The 25,071-nt window shown below is 37.7% G+C and overlaps 1 protein-coding gene across 19 annotated transcripts in view; it reads right to left on the bottom strand.

Annotated features, from left to right (window-relative positions):
• Positions 1-25,071, bottom strand: part of LOC135212647 (calcium-dependent secretion activator-like) — a 1,046,064-nt gene that overhangs the window by 513,817 nt on the left and 507,176 nt on the right. The window contains exon 12 of one of the 19 annotated variants that reach the window (XM_064246264.1): positions 18,600-18,680. The exons of the other annotated variants lie outside the window; for them this stretch is intronic. Within the exon in view, the coding sequence (XP_064102334.1) occupies positions 18,600-18,680 (81 nt within the window). The remainder of the gene's footprint in view (positions 1-18,599; positions 18,681-25,071) is intronic. 19 annotated transcript variants of the gene reach the window in all.

The following is a 25,071-nucleotide window of genomic DNA, read 5'->3' as shown; positions in this document are numbered from 1 at the left end:
AACCTTTAAGCATATCCATTAATTAATGTGATAGTACATGTTTCAGATGGAGGCAAACTTCTGTTTGATGCAAATATACCCCATCAACATTTATTTTTCTAGTAATAACCTAACAGGAAAGGATGATGAGTTGACAACATGCAATTTCTATGTGAACTCTAAATTCCCTCTCAATTTCTTTTTAATGCTTACATCTAATACATTTACTTGTCTTGTAACTACTAAGGAATTCATTTCTTCTTCAAAAACTACAATTTGACAACTTTTCCATCCTTATCCATACACCTTTGATGTAATTCTACCAAAAATGACAAATTTTCTAAGACAACTTATATTTTTCATAGCTACAAACCTAAGTCTTAACAATAGGATAATTTTTAGCGCCTAGCTGGATCCAGTCAAAAAGCAGATGAAAGCAAGGAATCTTGTGATGTCTGGCAACGCATGCGTGGATCGGGTGAAGAGTGGTCAAGGACCACGCACCTATGCCACCATGTCAGTCTTTCCCAACTCAGGATGTCTTAACAAACAGAGGGGCGGCTAGAGGCAGCTAGTATAATGTTAAGACCTAAGGTTTGTAGCTTAAAAATACAAATTGTCTTAGAAAATCTGTAATTTGTTCACGCACGAACAAACCTTTGGTCTTAACATTAGGATAGACTCATACTTGGAGGGAGGTACAAGACATCCTAAACCGGCTGGGGGCCTACCCACTAGTCCAGCTTCCAGAAGAAATGACTTTTGGAGAGGGACTGAAGCCCGTTGAGAAGCTAGATAAATTGATATCTAACCACTCAGACCCTGAGTGACATACAACGATATATGGGAGAATCATTGTATAGGGAATCAAACCAAAAACCCGGTTTGTACTACTCCCAACTCCTCCTTGCCAAGGAGTAGAGAATATGCTACCGAATAGAGGGTTTAATATTTGTATGTTAAGCGACCACACTATCGGTATGACTACCTTACCCACCTGTATCAGACCAGTCCAGTGAATGACGTGTCTATTCCTTAACCTGCCCAAAGGAAGAAGGAAAGGTACAAGAGAAAGAAGGAGACCAGCCAACTCACTCATTCTCTCAGTCACACAATCATCTTAGGTAAGATAAAAAGTACCCTGTTTAGGGCAACTATGAATTACACAACCTGTTGGGCAGCCACCACAGGACCCAGGGAAAAAGTTTCCGTAGATCTGTGGGCAACATCCTTACAATAGAAAGAGGTGAACGTGGACTGGCGTAACCAAGTACCAGCGCTCAGCACTCTATGTACAGCCAAGTTCTTTTTGAAAGCCAGAGTGGGACCAATACCCTAACGTCATGTGCTCTAGCCTGCACAGACGTGGTGGTGGAATCATCAAGAGTCAAATATGCCTGTCTGATGGCTTCCCGTAACCAAAAAGAGATAGTATTCTTAGACACCTCTTTCTTCGTACGGGCTGTGCTAACAAAAAGTCTGCGGCAGCCTGGTCTAAGGTGCAGAGTTCTTTTCAAGATAGCAATGCAGGGCCAGGACAGGGCACAACAAAAGCTCTTGAGCATCACCAACCACAAAGTTGTTCAGTGATGGAATGGAAAACGAAGTGAACCTGTCATCGTGCACAGAGGGATTTTGGGTCTTGGCCATGAATTCTGGGACAAATTCGAAGGACATCGACCCCCAACCTGGTGTGCTTCACCTCATAGCTTAGACCGTGGAGCTCTCCTACCCTCTTGGAAGATGCCAAGGCCAGAAGGAAAACTGTCTTAAGCGTCAAGTTCCTGTCAGATGAGCGACGCAAGGGCTCATATGGGCTCTTATCGAAGCTCTTGAGAACCAAGGAAACATCCCATGTTGGAGGCTTGAGATCCCTAGGAGAACTTGACTGCTCAAACCACTTAACTAGGAAGATAAGTTCCCCAGAAGAGATGTCGATACCCACAAGGCGTAGCACCAAACTCAGGGCTGCCCTGTAGCCTCTAATGGCAGAAACAGACAAACGTTTCTCATCTCTGAGGAAGGTTAAAAACTCTGCTTATTCACTGAATAGAGGTTGCGAGTGGAGAAAAGCCCTGTTTACGACACCAATCACAGTAGATCGCCCATTTTCCTCGGTAAACCACGGAGGTCGACCTTCTGAGACTGCTGGACATATGCCCTGCTGTTCTCTGAGAAAAGCCTCTTGCTCAGAGGAGATACTTGATAGCCTCCAACCATGAAGAGACAGGGATTCTACTAACTGGTGGAACCTTTCCGCATGCGGCTGACACAGATGTCACCAAGGGGGAATTTCCCTCAGAACCTCTAACAACAACGACAGCAGATCTGGGAACCATTCCGCCTGAGGCCACAGCGGGGCTACCAACGTCATCCTGAGACTCTGTGAACTCATTAGCCTGTTCAGAACTTGACAGATCAAACAAAACGGAGGGAAGGCATACACATCCAGGTTGTCCCAGGGATGTTGGAATGCGTCCTCTGCTAACACTAAAGGATCTGGAACCACAGAACAGAATATTTCCAGCTTCCTGTTGAGGCAAGTCGCAAAAAGGTCCAGCATGGGTCTCCCCCAAACCTAGAAGAGCTTGTCTGCTACCACTTGATGAAGGGACCACTCTGTGCCTAGGATCTGATCCCGACGACTGAGTTTGTCTGCGACCACATTCCATTTGCCTGGGATATATCTGACTGAGAGCTCTACCGAATTGCTGACCGCCCACTGGTGAACCTCGATGGTCAAAGCGTGAAGTTGACGAGAAACCAGGTCTCCCTGTTTGTTCACATAGGCTACCACCGTGGTGTTGTCCGACGTGAGAACGACAGAATGACCTTCTACCTTCTCCTGAAACTCCTTCAGACCCAGGAAGGCTGCCTTCAACAAAGACATTGATATGTTGCTGTTTGTCCTCCAAACTCCAAATGCCTGAAGCGATGAGGCCACCTAAATGAGCCTCCCAACTTGCAAGGGAGGCGTCTGAGAACAGAAGGAAGTCCAGTGGAAGAGAACGCAGAGGGACACCCTTCAAAAGATTCCGGTCGGCAACCACCAATGAAGGTCTTCTCTCACTTCCAGAAACAGAGCAACCTTTAACAGGGGGCGAGTCCCCCACTGGAGACCAGAATTCTCCCAGTCTCCATTGCAGAGACTGAAGATGAAGACGGCCATGAGGGACCAGCTTCTCCAGGGAAGACAACACTCCCAGAAGAACCTGCCACTGATGAGCTGACTGATGTAGTTCTGACAGGAAGTTGCGCGCCACCACTCACAACCTCTCCAATCTCTGATCTGATTAGAAAACTTTTGCTACTGTCATATTGATGACCATGCCCAGGTAGAGAATCCTTTGACTGGGTATGAGGTTCGACTTTTCCTGGTTGGCTACGATGCCCAGTTCCAGACAGAACTGAAGTAGACGATCCCTGTCCTGCAGCAGCTTTTCCCTGGAAACTGTCAAGACCAACCAGTCGTCGAAGTACCTCAGCAAACAGATCCCCTGAGCATGGGCTCAACTTGACACGAGAGAGAAGACCCTTGTGAACACTTGAGGGGCTGTTGAACTCGAAGACCTTGTCCCCAAGAGAGAAGCGAAGGAACTTCCTGGACGTCGGATGAATAGGGATTTGGAAGCATGCGTCCTTCAAGCCTATCGACAGAATGAAGTTGCCTTCCCTCATGGCTGCCAACACCGAATGCGACACCTTGGGCACCAAGATGTGACTGTAAAACCCCGAAGACGAACGCACCACTTCCTCTATTGCATCCTTGTCCTGCATCTTCTGCACTTCCTCCCGAAAAGCCAAGAACTTCAGAGAATCTGGAGGATATGCCTTCCTGAGCTGCGGCTCGTCCGACAGAGGAGGAGAGAAGTCGAATGGTAGTAGGTACCCCACCCGAAGGACATCTACCACCTACTTCTCCGCCCCATAACTCTGCCACTTGGCCCAATGGCCTGCCAGGCACAGGAGAAGGAGTGGTGCCTAACCTACTGACGGCCCCCTTTACCTCTGCTCCTTGGGCCACTTTTTGGCTTAGAGGAACGACAGCAAAAGGGACATTAGTCCTCTGACCTAGGCTGAGTCGAACAGGAAGGCCCTGCCGAAATTGAACTCCTCGACGGCCTACCAGGTGACGATCTTCTTGACTGCTGCTGGACATGGGGAGGAGGAGGAGCCAGACGTCTCCGAGGACGAGACTCCGACTTGGACATGGCCTAGTGCACCAGTCTGTCTTGGTGTCAGCCCGGCGCCGGTCTATCGCATTTTCGAGCTTGGTCTGAGTAAACAAAAATTGGGACTCCAACAGATCTCTATTTCTCAATGCCAGCAAGGGCTCTGTGTCAACTGATATCTCCATCCTAGATAAAGCCACGTCTCTCTAATCAGAAGAAGGTTACCTCATAAATTAACACAGAGGTGAGCCATACATGAAAACACCTTGCCTTCGGACTGCAACAGACTGGCAAGTGAGGATGCACTCACCAACCCTTCTGGGGACCTGTCAGAAGCTATCTTGGCAATGACCACAGACCAGAAGTCCAGCCAAGAAACCATCTGCAACATGGAGGCTGCCGTAGATTCCAACGCTGAGGCATCTTGTAGAGACAAGGACGGAGCCACCGACCTCACCTGCTCCAAAGTCAATCCCAGCTTCAGGCCAATGACGTCTGGGTAAAGATGGCATAACATCAAAATGCAGAGTTCGTAGCATAGTACTTTCTATGTCTCGTGAGAGGCAGGGGTAGTAGCTTGGCAGAGCCCTTAGAGCGAACCGTCCTGGTCCGAAACAGAGGCGTTAACTTTATGCAAGACCGACTGGACGTGCCCCGACAAGGGAAGTTGATGAGATGATTCGGGATCCTGCGTAGCTCCCACCAAGGCTTCCAAGCAGGAAGGAGTGTAAGATGACTGAGCCTGAGTCCTACTTTCCAAATTATTGAATCCACGAATGAGATCAAGAACTTTCAAAAAGGAAGACAAAAACTCTTGTGTGCCTCCCTCCTCCTGCTCTGGCAATGGAGACCGACAACGAGAAGAATGTGTAGGCTCCTCTAAGGCACCTTCCTCATTAAAATTAACGGAAGGATCAGCAGCCAAACAGCCCGAAACACCAACTAACCTGTCTGGGCTGGGTCCATGCGCCAGCTCCCGAGACGAACCCACTACAACACTAGGAACATCCCTACGCACGCCTTTAACAGATGACTTATTAACCCAATAACCGTTTTCTATGGGAAGCAGGTTTGGTGCCCCAGCTGTCAGCTAAGAGTGCGGGCAGCAAAAATTTACGCTAGCCAGATTGTCAGCAAAAAGTAAAAAACACAACATGGCAACTGCCCTCCCGTGTGCGCTATCTTTTAAATGCAAGGGGGCTACATTAGCTTATTTTCAGTTTCTGTATCTTATTCCATATATTTCAACTCATATAAGTGCAGTAACATACATACGGCGGTTCCCTTTAACCAATGTCACATATTTATATGTCTGGTCTTTCCAGCCATGAAATAATAATAATAATAATTCATCCCTTGGGTATAGGATTATCATTCTCTTAGACCAGACACACGTGCATTGTTTCAAGTAAGGAAGTTTATTCGTTGTACATAAAACCCTTTTCTTTTGTAGTTCTAGAATTTATAAATAATAGGATACAACAATTGGCCATTCGAATTATTGTTAAAACTAATCATCAGATTTTTCTTTGACAAGCCATGATAATAGTATGTAATAAAGTTGGTTCGAAAAGATCTCGCACATTGCAGTCCGTATAATCCAGTCTTTGGGCTAAAGCTAGTTTTGTTATGAATTCTACATCATCCACGATGCATGACCGTTTTGGACGGAAAAAAATAAAATAAAAGTAAACTGTATAGAATTTCTAAGTGATATATATATAGATAGATAGATAGAGATAGATAGATAGAGAGAGATAGATAGATAGAGATAGATAGATAGATAGATAGATAGATAGATAGATAGAGATAGATATAGATAGATAGATAATATATATATATATATATATATATATATATAGATATATATATATATATATATATATATATATGGCAGGTAAAAATGTTCTGTAACAACAGAATTCCATCTAATAAAAGGAGCCCATAAAAAACACCAAAAATGTAGAGAGAAAAGTACTATATTTCAGAGACTGCTGTCTCTCTCTTCAGGTATATGAATCATATACCTGAAGAGAGAGACAGCAGTCTCTGAAATATAGTACTTTTCTCTCTACATTTTGGTGTTTTTATGGGCTCCTTTTATTAGATATATATATATATATATATATATATATATATATATATAATATATCAGAGAGAGAGGCATATCCAAGGTAATGATCAGTTGTTGTTTTTTGTTGTCATCTCTTCGTTCCTTCCACCTGCATCGAGTTTGGTGGGTGGAACCATTCGAACATAAGTAAGAGAGTGGTGCCTCGGATTATCCCTAGTCTTTTGACCTATTCAAATTCCTTGTTTCATGAGCAATGGCGGATTTAGTGATCTCCCTTTTGTACAGGCAAACGAATTTTACTTTCCCCGTGACATTTGACCGTCGACAAGGGAATTCCGAACTGGCCATCATCAATGAAAGAAGGAACTGGAATCTTTGAAAAGGACTCGTTATAATTCCAAACCCTCATACCAAGCGCATCAAATTCGTCACGGGTGGGAGGTAACGGGAGCTGTAAACAAAAATAACCAATCATTTCGTTCAATATCAACTAAGGTGCTATCGTACAAATTTCTGTATTCGCCAGTTATCCCTATCATAGTCAAACCAAAATGACCATGCACATGTAGTGCGTTTTAGACATTGCCTCTTTTCCCGGATTTGATTCATAAAACCTTGACCTAAGCTTGAATGTCGTGTAGATGCAGCACCACCCTGCCACACCTTTCCATGCTAGGTTCTGGTATCTAACCGTGAAGACGTAAAATTGACTGAAATATGAAGAATTGAAATCATTTAGTAAACTGCTTTGATAAAAAAAGTAGAGTGAAGATAATCTAGTTTATAATAACCTAAATAAATCATACTAACTCCCAATGTCTAGCCCAGACTCACCGATGAAAATAAATGAAACAGTGCGATAAGAAAAAAAAACTGTTATTGGTTCCTCAAGTGATGGCAGATTAACTCGGCCTTGTCCCGGAACGGCCTTTTTCTTCTGGATAGCCCTGGGGAGGATAAGTAGATGATTTTATGACCGGATTAAAGAACCCCGAATTGTGGGTAGAAGTTTGGAAGCGTAGCTAATGACACCCATATTGTGTACAGTGTTTCTGTGTGCACTCTAAGTCAAATTATATACATGACACTCATCATACTCATATATATATATATATATTATATATATATATATATATATATATATATATATATATTGTTCTTCTTCTGTAGTGTTGTTAGTTCTCTAACATTATTTTTTATCATTGTCAAAATTGTTAGGTTCGAATTTCTGTATATGGCATCAGTGTTCAAAGGAGCGTAAAGCAGAATACAAAGAAAAGTTTTCTCTCTCTCTCTCTCTCTCTCACTCTCTCTCTTTACACGACTTAGACTCAGAGGTAATTTGATTAAGAAAATGGTGATAGAGATAATTTCATCATCTGTTTTTATAGATTTTCCTTTATCGTTGTAATGAAACTGCCACCGTTGTCAAATACGAAATCTTAGGACCGGAAATTACTGGCAACCCTTTCCGAATCATTACACATATTCATACTTTATTGTATTTACCGTGTTTACCCTCTGTTTTCGTTTTCATCACTATAACTGTCGGATGAATTTTCAGCAACGTTTGTTGTGTAAGAATTTTGTACATAACTTTCATTTAGAATATGGTACTGGTGCATTGTTTCATAAATGAAAGTTTGCGCGTTCTACATCTAACATCTTGTTCTGTAACGTTCCAGTACATTTCTTTTTTTTATTTTAGTGGGAAAAATGTCAATAAATTACAATTACGTACTTATCGTTTTTCATTTGCGCTAGAGCTGGAATGGAAACAGAAGAAAACAACCCACGACCGATGGTAAGTTGGCTTAGAAGGATTATAGCCCCTCTACCCCTTGCATTGAAAGACCAAAATTCCGTGTAAATGAACGACCAGCCAGCAGCATGTTGTCTCGCTACATAGCGACTCCGCCAAGTGAATGGCGAATTCCCGCATTAGATATAAAAAATCAGGAAAATTATGATAAAAGGGGTTCGGGAGGAAGTGTTTTTGTTTGGATAAGGTCGACAACACTTCCTCGGACATAGAGAGAATACATTAGGGAGGATTTACCTCAAAAGAAAGGCAGGAAAAATCAATCATATATATACGTACTAAACGTCATGTTGAAAACATCCGCTCCCCATATATATACGTACTAAACGGCTCAGGTAGCGTTGGCGTGCTACGTATATATACGTACTAAACGGTTAAAGGGTTAACATGTCCATGAATGGTCACGGGCGTGGCAGACATACGAACGTGAGTTGGAAAGGAATCCCAAACACTCAAGATCGAAGGAGAATCCCCAGAGTCGAACTCTTGGAACCACCAGGGAGAGGGGCAGGAAAACACTCCTGCTGCACCAACTCAACACTCACCATCTTCAACCTCTTGACAGGAGCCTTAAGATCCTTATGGCGACGAATAGGCCCTTGATTAGTAGGAGCACTTGCATCATGTGCACGGACAGGGGAGGTTGCAACACGCTCGCGATGTGCACGGACGGGGAGGTTGCAACAAGCTGGCGATTCAATGCAGAGGACGAAGCAGCCACTGCAGATTGCACAAGGGGAGATACACTAACACTTTCCGAAACACCAACACTCTCGAGCACACGTCCGCATTGTTATTCCTCCATAGGCGAAGAAAGAGCAAAGTCCTTAGCCTTCCAATGCTTGATACGCCGACGTGGTGTAGAGGGGGAGGAGGGAGAGGAAGACAGCACTGGTTTCTTACGCAATCTCTTTGCAGGAGGCGGGGACGATGCAACACATTTCCTTCCAGTTCTCCCAGCCGACAAGGCAGCCAACTTATCATCCAAAACAAAGTCCAACCTCCTAAGCACCGCCTGGCTTATAACCTCAGACTGATCTGCAAGAGAAGGCTCCGATGGCATGAAAGGAAGGGAGATGCAGCGAACTGGGTGGCAGAGATGACGTCACGGATGAGAGAGGCAGTGCAAAGGAGACGACTGGGAGTGACGTCATCGATGGAAGCGACGTCACAAGTGGTGATGATGTCATGGCTTCTCCTCGGTCTGAGGGGAAGCAGACGCCACTGGCTGAGGAATATACAATGACTAATTCCATGACGTCATCAATGGGGCTGATGCCACAGCTTCCCTCCGACTCGAAGAAGCGGCAACAGTCACTGGCGGAGCAATACAAAATGGCTGACCTCAGCTACCCACGAAGGCCGAGGGACCCCCTAGCCCAAGTGTCTTCCAAGTCGCTGCCATCTTGGACGCCTCCGACTCTGGATTAAATGAGAATGATGAAAAAGCCTCCCCCTTCCCGGAAATCAAATTAACTCCCGATGAAGAAGCGGTGACATTACAAAAATCATCCTGGGGGCCTCCCGATACTTCCGGCGACAAATCAATGGAAGAAATGGAAGGAGACACAGGCACAACACTACTATGGGGGTGAATACTGCAGGAGACGAAGCATCTGGAAGAGGCGAAAAAGCTTCCCATGAAGGAAGAGTCGAAACCCTTCAATGCTCTCTCTTGCTATAAAACGACTTTCACTGCTCTTTAGGCCATGCCCGGCATTCCATGCAAGAATTTGTTATAGTACAAAAATTAGAACGACACCTGCTACATGAGGCATGGGGATCGGTCGCTGCCGAAGCCAAAAAACGAGAACACTGAAAACCTGGAATTCCTTGGCACACATGTTGACGAGGCTGAGAAGGAGCAGAAGAAGCCATAATATCAGCCACACACACTAAACACAAAAGAAATGGGCAATGAACCGGGTAAAGGCCGAGAGAGGTCAACCACAACTCTCGCCCAGGCGGTTAAAGAAAAGACTGATGCGGTGGCATAAGTGCGTGGTCCTTGACCACTCTTTACCCGATCTACACATGTGTTGCCAGATATCACAAGATTCCTTGCTTTCATCTGCTTTTTAACCAGATCCAGATAGGCGCTAGAAATTATCCTATTGTTAAGACTGAAGGTTTGTTCGCAAATGAACAATATAGAAATATATGCTGAAACTGACAAAAATGTCATCTTAAACTTCATAATTGAACTCATATAAATATATTGTCTTAAATACTGCAATGATTACCCACTAATAATACAGCTACTATGAAGGGCTTACCGCATATGCTGAATATGATTATCTATAAATGTAAGCAGTGATTACCAAGACCATAATTTACAGAATATTAAAAACAGTACGGTTCTAAGTAAATAAAATTGACCTAACTAAATCTGAAATTTATAATTTTCACCATATCTAAGGAATGATATTCTGAACTGCATTTGAGTGGGTAAGTTGGAGCATATATTTATATGGCCAAAACAAATGAAAGTATGAACAAATGCTACAGCAAAGGACAAATTGTTGAATACATAGACGAAAGACATCTCACCAAGTAAAATGGTTTACTGCCAGACATGTGAAAACATTGTTAACATATACAGGCAGCCCCCAGGTTACGACGGTCTCGGCTAACGGCGTTCCGAGGTTACAACGCTTTTCAATTATATTCATCAGAAATTATTTTCAGGGTTACGACACATGTTCCAGGGTTACGAAGCATGCTCCAGAGTTACAACGCCTACAAACGCTGATCTGGCAGATGAAATATGACACCAAAAGAGCAAAATAATCAATATTTAGTTTTTTTATGAAAAATGCAATAAGAATGCAGTGTACATAGTTTTGAATGCACCCAAAGCATTAAAAGTAAGGTTTTCTTAGGATTTTTGACGATGTTCCAGCTTACGATGATTTTCGGCTTACGATGCGTCTCAAGAACGGAACCCCCATCGTAACCCGGGGACTGCCTATATTCATAGTACTACTGTCCTTGACAAGCATCTTAATTACTAGATCTTACAATAATCATAAAAATAAAGACTTCTTACAATACATTATAATTTTCAGAGTCAATGGGACTTCAAACATCTTAACAAAGAATTAAATTGTCAGATTTATATATATATATATATATAGTATATATAGTATCTATATCTATATATAGGTATATATATATATATATATGTGAATACTATATATATATATACAAATATATATATATCTATATATGATTATATTATATATATATATATAGATATATACATACATATATATATATATATATATGATCTATATATATATATAGGATTAATAAGATATAATAGATATCTATAGATATAGATATATATATATAGATATATATATATATATATATATAATACATACATCAGGAGATATAGAGATATATATAGTATATATATATATATATATAACAGATATATATAGATATATAGATATATATAATATATAATATATATATATATATATTAGATGATATATATTCCATCAAATATTCAATTCAAACATTTCACAACTTCATTTTAAGGCTTCATGGAAGGTTCCTCTGGCTCCTTTGCTCCTCTGAAGGAGATCTGCTGCTTGCTAACATCATTCAATATCGTATCAACTTGGGCAAAATCTATCTAATAATGGAGAATGATAGTCCTTGATGGTCTAAACAAACCAATTTGAAATCAATTCATAAAATTCCAATTATAATGCTTAACAATATAAGAAAATTTTATGCTGGGGACAAGTGCATACACCTTCAACTGTCCAGTCACATCAGAATGGGTCTGTGAAAGTAAAGCTTTCTTTCAAACATCAAAATGTGCTGCAAATGCTTTGTATGTGAAAATAAACACCTATTACCAGATGGCCAATATAAAACAAAAACATCAATTTATCCTTTTAAAGCTTTTTGACAAATACAATTTATAAAAAACATGGTGTAGAACCAAGGGCACAGTCTTTCATTACAAAGATGGCATTACGTATTAGCTTTCGTGAGGTAATCAATAACCTTTACCTACCATGCAACTGCTTTTGAAACTGTAAACACAGCCTACTGTTACATAATATTTCTTTATTATTCAAAAGCACTGCATCTTACAGATTGATATTATGCATTCTTGACTCAACCTAATGGCCAGGTTTGCTCAACTCACATGATCCCAAAAAGCACATAAGAGAGATTTATATAAATATATTTTGCAAATGCAGCAAGGTTACTGAGCATGTAAGATAAAATTCAATACTGCAGAACATGTATGAATTGTATTTCATGACTGCTTAAGAAACAATTTTAATTCGATCATGAAAATCTTGGCCTATTTTATATCTACAAAAGCACAAACATATTGTAAACAGACAAGGAAGGATATCTTAAATATAGGGGTTAACCTAAATTTATAATATAATTTACGCTTAATGATTAACGATTATGCTTTAATGGGGTCAAACTTAAATTACTGTGCACTCAGCCCTTGTAAGCAAATTTCAAGCTGTCTATATTACTGACTTTACATGTATTAGCCAGAGCATCACATTGTACAGGAAGAAATACACAGACATTCGCACAAAATTTTTCTAGCCGCCTACAAGGCTCAGACATTACATAATATACATATATATATATATATATATATATATATATATATATATATATATATATATATATATATACATAATATGGATTAAAGGACATTTAATGGAACTCAAAACTGACATGACACACTGCATAAGTTATAGGACTGGTCACTGTGAAATGCGGCAAGGAAAGACGCAAGGCTTTATGAAGTGACACAAAAATGGTATGTTTGCCAATTTTACCGAGAGGATTCTAGTCAAGTATTTATAAGACAGAAAGATTTACCCTTGCATTTAAACCAGAAGCTAATAATCATCACATATGCCTGTGGTATTCATTCATATAATGAAGTCACGTGCATCTACTGTTATTAATTAAGGACACACACACGCATACATATATAATACTAAAAGGATGGAAAAAAGCCAGCGTAGTATCATCTTTCTATTTTCCAAATTTTTTAGACTTTGAGTCTCATCTTCAGGGCTGTAAAATATACAAAATATACAAATTAAAATAAGACAGTATATATATCGGTTATAAAAGTGAAAAATCATAAAGCTTAAATAGCCTAAAATAAAAAAAATAGTGAAGAATGCTTAAATCAGTACCTATCTCTATTGGAGTTAAAAACTGAGAGACGTTCTCTCGTTTGGAAAGGAGGACGTCAACTATGCTATAAAGAAAACTGCGGAAGAGCTACCATTTATTGGGGGCACAAGTTGTTTAATTGTTAACGATTCCAAATCATTAACAATTAAACAGCTTGTCCCCCCATTAAATGGCCAGACCTCTTCCACAGTTTTGTTTATAGTTGACATCCTCCTTTCCAAACAAGAGAACATCACTCAGTTTTTAACTCCAACAGAGATAGGTACAGATTTAAACCTTCTTCATTTTCTATTTTATTTTTTTAGACTATTTAAGTTTTATGATCTTTCACTTTTAAAACTGATATTCATACTACTGAGTCTTGTTTTAATTTGTATATTTTGTATATTTTACAACCCTGAAGATGAGACTCAAAGTCTCGAAAATGTGGAAAATTAAAAGATTATGCTACGCTGCCTTTTTTCCGTACTATTTGTATTGAATCTACGTCATTCCAGAAGCCCCAACCTTCCTCTGTGTGTGTGTGTGTGTGTGTATATATATATATATATATATAGATATATATATATATATATATATATATATATATATATATATATATATATATATATATGAGAGAGAGAGAGAGAAGAGAGCGAGAGAGAGAGATAGAGAGAGAGAAATATAGAGAGAGAGAGAGGAGATGAGAGAGAGAAGAGAGAGGAGAAGAGAGAGATATGTGCATACTAAAATGTTAAAAAACATATACTCCTAACTGAAAATTTACATATGACAGTCTTATATATTGTATGGGAACTGTGTAAATGACATCTTGTACAGCGCTTGTAGGTAGCAATCTTCACCAACATCAGTACGTATATACATATACTAATGGTTTTTTGCTAGGCAATGATTTTGGAAGAGATGTATTTAACAAAAAATCTTTGAAACTGAATGAGAAGTGATAGGTACAGGCTATGTTACATTAAAAACAACATGGTGCTAACCAACACGCAATACCGTATGTGTTAGCAGAGGGATATTTTGATTGCTCAAGTCTAGACAGCACTATAGGGTCTTCATTACACATTAGAACTAACCTTTTACCAGAAGAGCTAATTTTTTCCTTTGATACATTTCACAATGACCAACATGGCAATTAAATCATAACATATATAGTATTTACCATTTCTTTTATGGAGCCTTCAATCCATTTATATATATATATATATATATATATATATAGTAGATATATAATATATGTATATATATATATATATATATATATATATATATATATATAATATAGTATCTATAGATATATCTACATATATATACATATACGTATATATATATATATATATATATTATATATATATATATATATATATATATTATATATATATATATATATATTCATACACACACACATATATATAATATTTATATATATATATATATATATATATATATATATTATATCGTACATATATATATAGATATATACATTAATATATTACATATATATAGTATTTATTACCATTTATATATATATATATATTATATATATACATATATATATTATATATATATGATATTTATAATTAATATATATATATATATATATATATATATATATATATATATATATATATATAGTATATTAATTTATTATATATATTATATATAATAATATATATAATTATATTATATATATATATTCATACACCATTCTGTACATATACATATACTGTATATATGAATGTGTAATATATTTTATAATTTTCTTTTATAATCATACTCAGCATTACCACAGCTGGCACATGGCTACCAAGTTACTAGTACGTACTCAAATTTTGGACATATACTGTTAGATACTTATAAAGGACCAAAATGACATATACTTTTGATTCTTAGTTTTTGCAATCCTATAAAACTGTAAATAAGAGTAAATGCCAACATCTTGAATTTCAGATTTTAACACAAAATTGAACATACCCATGAGAAGGGAAAAGTTGGATATGCTAAGTACCTGCTGAAACATACTACTACAGTGTCACAAGATGAGGTGGAATTCAGGATTAATGTTACTCCTCAAACAAGAATTAAGTGATATATAATATTGTCTTCATACTACTGACTTATTCTATGCAAGAGGTCATAGGTGTATGGTATGGTGTTTTTACGTTGCATGGAACCAGTGGTTATTCAGCAACGGGACCAATGGCTTTACATGACTTCTGAATCATTTCGAGAGTGAACTTCTATCACCAGAAATACACATGTCTAACGCCTCAATGGAATGCCCAAGAATTGAACTCGCGGCCAACGAGGTGGCAGGTCAAGACCATACTGATCACGCCACTGAGGCACTCAAGGTCATAGGGAATACTATTGTGGGATAGCACAAAGTGATATCTAACCTACCATGAAAAGCTGGAGCTGCCTATTAAGATGAAGGTTATAAATAATAAAGACAGGAGATGAGGGAAATACACACCTTGGTTTCAAAGCAAACTAATCAACCAGAGAAAGAAACTAGGTATATTGGAACTGGTGGTCTGCACTCACACACTAATTAAAAGATGACTAGCTTCTCAAAGGACACGGAACTTGCTTCTCTCTTTTATAAAATTCAACTCAAAACAAAGTACTAGCACATAAAGAAGAGACACCACAAGACCATTCCGATAGTGAGCAAATAATATAATTATGTACAGTATCAGGCTTGGTTGTTACCCAAGTGAACAGCCTCGGATTTTAACTCGACAGAAAACAAACTAAGCATAAAAGCAATTCAAAACTGAGTGATATTCCAAAAGGGATGAATAAAGCCATTACAGTGGACCCCCATATTTGCTGGGGATGCGTACCAGACCCCCGCGAATGGCTAGAATCTGCGAATAGTTGGAACCCCTATAAAAACACTTAAACTGCCTATCTTGCTAGTTAAAACTAAAGATAAACCCACTAAAAATGTTTATACCTCGTTTTTAAATAGTTTTATCACAAAAAGTGTATTTTATGATGAAATTGAAAGGAAAATAAAGTAATGTGTGGATATTTTATGTAGAAAAATACTTTAAATAAGCCAATTTCCCGCGAAAAATACCCGTAGAGGAATCCGTGAATATGTGAATCCACGAATACAGGGGGTTGACTGTATACATTTCCAATAAGTATACTACAAAATCAGAATAAAATTTATATTTTTCAAAGAGTTTATGTATATCAAACAACTTCAAAAATGGCTTGAAGTATTATGAACTAAAATATTGGTAAGAGAATATTGGTAAGAGGTGTGGGTTTTCATTACCACTGCAGATATTGAAATAATTTGAAAAGGATGTACGGAAAGAGATAAGCAGATAATACATCTTGTACGCACTGAACATAAATAAAAGGTCTAGAAAAATTATTCCTTATTATTATTATTATGGAACATAACTAAGTTATGGGCTTCCCATTCAGATATGGTTTCAAAAACACAGCTGTGAGGAAGAATGACCCCCCCAAGAAAGTGTGTGAACAACAGAGTTGTTGGATACTAAGACAGAAGATTCAATGCTAGTTAACCCTAGACAAGGGTAGGTATAGAAGAAAAGAAAACCAATTCATATTACAGTACATGAATTAAATGAAACTCATTTTAATACCATCCTGCATTATTATACAGTGTAATGAACCTTTATAAGAGACAAGTGAACACTAATGAAAGTATAGAGAGAACTAGAATACAACCAGATATACAAACATTTGATGGCATTTGAAGAAGAATAAAATATTGTCAAGCCACATTTGCATTTGAAGAAGAATAAAATATTGTCAAGCCACATTTAAGAATTTTCAAAAGCTTTGGAAACAACAATTGAATGAAGACCTTTCATAAATACATATCAGTGAATGAAAAATACAGCCAGAGAACCATACACTAACCATCTTCAAAGTTTTGACTTCGTGACAAAAAGTATTACAAAGTCACTAGTATTATTATACATCTAAAAAGAGCTAATTTATTGAAGTCCATGACTTTGAGCCCTGAAGGGAGTGCTTTTAAGCATTTTCTCACAAACACTTTTTGAGAAAACCTCTTATATTTTTTTATTTGAGAAAATAAATATAATAGTTAAAGTAAGAAATGGTATTAAAAGTATTACGTCAGACAAAACAAGCATTACAAATACTCTCTATGGTTTTAAGGAAGTCAAAATCAGAGTACAGTAGGCATATGTAACTACTTTATTTAATCTACAGTATATATGTCATTATATATTTGGACAACTAGTGAGTACATAGGAGTAACTTGTTTGCCAGGTGCTCCCAGATATCAGTACCAATATTACTTACTATTTATTTACATACACATCTATATATGTATGAGAATACAAATATCAATACAGTATATATACATATATACAGTATATATTCCAAGCTGTATACAATATATACAGAATGCATATTTTATTATTTCATTTATATATATATAGTAATATATATATATATATATATATATATATATATATATATATACACTATACTGTGTGTGTATGCCTGTATATATATATAACCTGAAGGGCTATTAGGGTTATTGATGCTCAAAATTTCCCTGATACATACACAAAAAGCAAACTCTTTTAACGGTAGCAGTTCTTACTTCTGCAAATTCTACATTAAGGAGGGATGGCTTACTGGTCAAAATGGCTTGCAATAAAAAACTATTACTGTTCAAGAAATTTTCAGTTGCAGTTGCTCCAAATGCCATAGAATATAAGAAGAAAACTGTACTTCACTCATTTTCTTTGTATTCTCTCATCATATAACACTAAACTAATCAAGCATCTTATGTCGCAGAAGTTCAGTCAAATCTCAAGTCTTCACTTCTAGTATATTCAGCACAACTAAAATTTTCAAACTCACAATGAAACAGTCTCCCTGTTGTCTCCCTACTACAGTGTAAATGTATGTTCTTTTGACAATCCTCATGAACACTTAGGAGCACATTTTCTGCCAGTATGCCGACAAGCATTACGGGGGAGGGGTGTGAGACAAGAGCAGCTACGCAGTGGGACCAAACTGGGTAGCGATGGCAACTATGTATGATTCTTGCAGCAGAGTGGCAGGAATGACAAGTCAAAAGTTTGTTTGCACCAGATACAATTAACAAAATTTAACATCCAATATAAACGATGATACAGGCTTTTTTCCATTTTAAAAATTATACCTTGATATTTGTATACAGCACTACTGAAGTTCAGTTTTAAACATGTCAACAATATCTATCGATAAACAATTATTATTAAAATTAACTGGTTTAAACAAAATTTCTGTCCATCAGACCTGCCAACAGCCAGGTGAACCTTCCATAACTCACCTTAATCTCGGGGACAGGTACTCGAAAACTTTGTACCTTTTACGTCTACTTAGACTTAGATTTTCCATGCTTCCATCTGACCTGTGGAAAATCACCTGCTCATTGAAACAGAATTAAAAATATAATTCCACTAGAAACTTGAGAAACAATCTCCATCCTGAACCAAACCTGTAATGAAGATATTTTCTTTCCTGAGAAAGTACTGCAGAACAGGGCTGGATATGAATCCTGAAAACATCCTTACACAGAAAAACATAGAATACTAATTGTATACAGAGAAAAATTGGTGTTACAAAATGACTGGGGAAGTTGAAAATAAACATATTAAGGCTACAAAAAATATATTAAAAGTAAAAAAGGCTACAGTACCAACAAAGAAATGTATGTAATAGTGACATACAGTATTATACAAGTACAATTCATAGAGTAGGAACCTACACATAAGAATGAATAAAAAGGAAATCTGTATTTTCTGAAAAATCCTGAAATGAAAAGGAAAACGGAATTTGAGTAAATATGTTATAACTAAATTTTGCACTTCTGTATAACAACTTTCCAATTACAGTTTTAATTATGGGCACTTTAAACATTTCATTTTTCTGAAATAGCTACAAAATTTCTGCAAGATAAAAAACAGAGAGCACCTTAATGGTCTATGAATATATTCTAATCAAGCAAAATAAAAGTTGTGACTGATTTAATAAGTGCTTGGTTCTCATTAAATTCATTAGCTATTGCACAAGGGACTTTTTTTATGGTGTAGTTGCTCGTTTCATTCTCGGGGATCTACCCTTCCATGGTCTACCAGAGCTCTATGGTGACCATACTAATAAAAAAGAATTATCTTTTGGCTGGTCTTGTAACCAGACATTGTGTTGCAATGATAAACATTATACAGGTACGCCTTGTTTAATGACGGGGTTCCATTCCAGCAACCCCTTCGTTAAGCGAATTCGTCGTTAAGTGAGTTATTCTTTTTATTTCGACTAATAGCATTAATTTTCCGTCATATATTATACACAGAACTATAGCTTTACTTTACAAAGTATACTAAAGCCTTATTTATTGGTTTTAGCCGTGAATTTCAAGGTTATCAAACCTAAGTTAGGCTAGATTATCAGCACTGAATAGCCTTTCTCTTGGCCACCAAGAGGGGATTTACGAGTATCTAAAGCAAAAAAAAAAAAAATACTACACAACCTATCGTGACTGGGTAATGCGCACGAAGGACCACGCGAGGCGGCAAGGGGTGATGAGATGGAGGCTAAACTGACAGTTGCTTCAGCTCAACTTATTGTACACAACTGTGTACAATTACACTCACGACTGTGCTGCTACTGCACTCCGTGCATCGTAACTTCGAGAGATGTTTGTTAAATGAATATCGGACCAGTTGTGAAGCCATCGTAACTCTGAGTTGTCGTAAAATGAGTACGTCGTTAAGTGAGGAGTACCTGTAACACATGATGGAGTATGAATGGACTCAAAGATAAGAGGGCATTTTCCCTTATCTTTGGTGAAGCTGAACCCAGTTTTCCAACGTCAAAACCAGCAAGAAATTACTACAGCTCATGCCCATCTACCATATTGTTTACAAACGGACCTGTCCAAGACCAGGGAGCCATTTATTATTATGTTCAATGGTCATTGTTGTACCTAAAGGCAGTGCTCTGTAATTTCTGCTTTTCAATTCTCTTTTTTTCTTTAGCAAGATTTTTCTTTAGCAAGAATCATGGAAACATTTAAATTTGAAAGTTGAGTGTTTATTTTTAAGTTCCACTTAAAAATGTTTAGCTTTAAACTGTGGAACAGTATTTAATTAGTGTGGAAGCTGAAAAACAGTGTATTTTGTGAGCACATGACTGTGCTCTCTCAAGATCTCTGATTGCTATTGGTGAAAAGTGCAAATTGCTTTGAAAAATTTGTTATTCTATTTAGAGGTTTTAACTAAAGAATCGTTCCACAATTTATTATTCATTTAGATAATCCTTTCAGATAATGATATCTACAATAATCTAGGCAGTAGCCTACATCAGATACAATGAGAATAATTTAGACTATAGATGTTTGTTGTCTATAACAAAGGACTGCATATCCTTAAGATGAATTAAATAACCCAGATTAGGTAGTAACCTGAATTAAGGTACGAAACTTTTCAAGACATTTCCTGTTATGGGCCTAGGCAGCAGTGTATTTACACCAAGAACCCTTGGATTAGATAAACATCTACAGACATTTTCCTTTTATATAGCCTGTACGTATACTTAAGCATGAGCTAAATAATCCAGGACTTGGCAGTACTTTATGTTAGGTTAAGTAATCACCTTTTATGAAACATCCCATTATCAAGGACTAGCTGAAATAATACTCTGTGCTATGGGGTGATAGCCTAACTTTAATGCTACATAGTAAAGTTATTGTGTTATATGGAAAGACTGGCTAATCCCATACCCATAAGGTTGAATTAATAATCTAGATCAGATTAGGTTATAGCCTAGTTATGAGGTTACACATTGGTGGTAAGTTTTTCTGTTTTATATAGTAGATCAAATAGCCTACGACTAGATATAAACAACATGGGTTTGACAAAAATGGCAGCCTACCTATAAAGTTGCTAAGATTCTGTTTTTATTTAGCCTATACATTTAAGAATGATCTAAAACAATCTGGATTGGGCAATACCCTATACTAGGCTAAGTGAAAACAATTTAGGAAATAACTTATTACTGGTCTAATCAGTAATTCAGTCCAAATAGCCTAGGATTAGATATACACATTATCCTAAGCTTAATAAAATAACCTAGATTTTACAAATCAGTAGCCTACTGGTAAGCCTACATATTAGTGGAAATTTTTTGTAGTCTGTATCCTTAAAAAGTTATATAAAGCTAGAACAGGCAGTAGCCTTACCAGATTAAGTAGGAACACCCTTTTTTAAGGGAACATCCTACTATTAGCCTAAAAACAGTAATGGCCAAATATCAGATAAAAAGGTAGTCTCGGTTACAGTAAAAAGAAAACTAGATTATAAAACGGTTCTTTTTCCTTAAGTTTTAAATAAGCCTAGAATAGGCAATGGCATAGAATATGTTAAGTGGGAACCCTCTTAAGAAATCCTCTATTCTTAGTTTAACTTCGATTATACTAGAAGCATTAAACTATGCCACATAAAACAGTAGCTTGAGTTAATTAAACAAAAAACAAATTACATAGTTCATAGAAGATTAGTCTGAATGGCATGACAATTAGAATTAAAATTTCACATAGCCATTGCTGAACCCAGAAGAATCAGGGACACAAATTTCAGCTAACCATGGAAGAAACCTTCCAGAAGGAATTCTATTCCCCATTAAACTATCAGAAGCTGAACAGGATCCTTCCCCCAAAAAGGGATACCAGGATCCACATAACAGCAATTGAAATAACATAATTTTTGCAGGGGTATAGTAACTCACCCAGGACTTCTGGCCTCTGGGAATCAGGCAGTTACAGTTTAGGAGTGGATACTCAGTCAGATTATGCAACGTCCCCTAAAATGGATACACAGTTTGAGGCATTGATCAGTTCTGTAAGGAAATTACGTATGAGTAAAATCAAAGAAGCCCTTGCCATAGAACGGCAACATATAAGACATGCTATATGAATTTGAAAAGGAAATGAAAGAAATTAAGTCTGTCACATACACCCCAAAGAGTAAAAGTTGGCATCCAATAACTGGAAGGTGAGTTGATACAAATGCTGCAAAACAAAGCCTAATGTCAGACTACAAAACTTCAGATCAAAACATAATAGGGGCCCCAATACACACCCCTAATGATACTGATAATCCATGTGCTTTTTCTCTCCTGATGATAAGTATCTAATTAATGAGAGAACACCTATGATATAAGTTGCATATGTAGAATTTAGAGACAGGGCAGCATTTCCAAATACAAAATGGTGCCTGGTACCACCTTCACCAGACATGGAGAAACCACATAAAAAAATTGTTCTCCTACCTGAATCTATAGCATTAAAAGCTATAGAAGACACCCTTTACCAGGTCAACAGAAAAGGGATCTATACTGTCATTCTGAATAAAACCCAAGTTGCTCACTAAGTAGCCCCAGCCTTCTGTCCCTTCACTTCTAAAATAATTAACCATCTGAAGGCAGATTTTAAAAATTTTGTAGAACCTAGAAAACAAGAGCCAACAGCAGCATCAAAACCATTTTCCATAGTCATCCCAGTTTCGAAAAATTCTACCAAGGAATGGGCAATGATGCAACTCCCTTTTGAAAGGAAAAAGCTCCCTTTAGACGTGGCTACTTGGTAGTTTGGGGGCCCTATGAGAAGAATCTCAGACGAAACAGCCTCATCAGAATTTCGTGCTAGGAGCCACCTCCTTAGTGTTATAACCTTTACCACCTTACTGGAAGTTGCCACCAAAAGTCTTCCAGATGATTCCAGAACAATTTTTACTGTGGTAGCCAAAAGTCTTATGAGAACCATGTGGGAAGCACTGTGTGACTTTATAGAGCAGCAAATAAAAGTGTGAATGGAAACATTGGAACGCTCCATCATGTCACTTCCTAATGTGTCTGCATTATGACAACCTAACTCCTTCTGTAAGGATCTGTTTGAGTATTCTGTTGTAACTCAATTTAATGAGCATGCATGCCAACAAAATTGTACAGTGTACGCTCTTCTGGGAAAAGGGGAATTCAGAAAACAAAAAACCCAGAATTTCCCTTTACCCAAATCAAAAAAGGCTCACTTTGATCAAAAGTCATATAAGCCTTCAGTCACCTCTGAAAGTTTTCCTCAAAAACAGGTAGGTGGTCAGAAGGGACAACTCTCCCCTATAATGGGACAAAACAACAACCACAACTGCAAGGACATCCAAAAACCTTCTTATAAAGGAAAAGGAAAAGCAATGCCCATCACTGGCCGAGGTAGATGAAGAGATGGACACCAATAAAAATTGTTTGGTCAGGGGTCGGCTTCGGCAACACCACATACTATGGAAGTCTTTCCCTTGGGACACAGCATTATTCTCAATGGGATGGGATGGTAATGGTCTTATCACCCCCCTACTTTAAAGGGTTTTTTCAAAAACCAGATCCTTCTCTGGAAGATTACATGCAATAGACCCTGTTAAAGGAAGCCTTCGGGAAACATGCATATACTCACCACCAAGCATGCCTCTTCAATGTTGCCATAAAAGATTTCTCCAAAAGAAGAGTGATCCCTGACCTATCAACATTGAACAAGCACTTTGTTTGCCAAAAGTTTTGGATGACTACCATTGCCCAAGTATGTTCAACCATTCCAAAAGGGACTTGGACAGCTTCTATAAATCTGAAAGACTGGCACGCGCTACTATCGCAGTTCCCTTCCATCCCTTCCTAGGGTTTTGGATGGGGAAAAATGTGTACCGGTTCAAACACAGTCATGAGGCACCTGCTGCAAAAATAGAGGTTCAACAGATAAAAACAAGTGTTAAAAAAGAAGTGCTGAAACTCTCGAGCCACCAACAAGTGGTAACAGCTAACCCAACTGATTTGGAGCATTTAGTTTTACCAGAGTCCTATACATTACGTTTATGTTCCCCAACTGGGTGTGGAAGAGAAATTCCTATTTGGAGACACTGGAGAAAGCAATAATAGGATATCAGTATTTGGAAGAATTAGCTGGTTGCAACATTTAGTCTACTCAGAAATTTGGTTTGCTGATGGGACTTTCACTATCGCCCCATCTTTTCCCCCAGGTGTATGTTATACTGGCTATGAGGCGTGAAGGAGTTATTCCTATATAGTTCATGCTCTGCTTCCAAACAAACAAAGAGTAACTACTTTTGCTGAGTTACTTAAAGCCATCGAACCTAATTTGAGACCAACTTCAATAATTTGTGACTTTGAACAAGCTGCCATTCGTGCTAAGCACAATGCATTTCCCACCGTTCACATTAAGGGTTGCTTTTTCCATCTAGCTCAAAACATGAACAGACATCTTGTTTCATTGGGCTTGTCAAATCGTTATAAAACGGATTCTAACTTTGCTTTATAAGCTAATACAATCATAGCGCTCCCTTTTCTTCCATTGGAAAAGATGGATGAATACATATATACATTAGTAGCAGTTCTTCCTGATGAACTAATACCCTTGTTTCATTGGTTTGTGGATACTTATATTGGACAACTGAATAGGGGTGGAAATGCAATTTTTGCTCCTGATATATGGAATCTTTATGAACGAACTCTAAACAATGAAGATTGGATCAACAACCACTCCAACGCAGCCAATCAACGTTTGCAATATGAGCTTGGAATGCACCATCCCATAATATGGAACTTTATTGATGCCTTGCAGAAAGTACAGAAAGGGCATGATGCACATCTTGAAAAGTTGATAGATGGATATCAGGGGCCCCCCAAAAACTAAAAAAAAAAAAAAAATATGCCGGTGAACTAATAAAAAAAAAAGCCACATT

This window comes from Macrobrachium nipponense, chromosome 41 (genome assembly GCF_015104395.2).
Source record: "Macrobrachium nipponense isolate FS-2020 chromosome 41, ASM1510439v2, whole genome shotgun sequence".
Classification (NCBI taxonomy): Eukaryota; Metazoa; Arthropoda; class Malacostraca; order Decapoda; family Palaemonidae; genus Macrobrachium; species Macrobrachium nipponense.
Note: the sequence above shows the minus strand (reverse complement) of the source record. Positions and strands in the feature narration are given on the sequence as shown.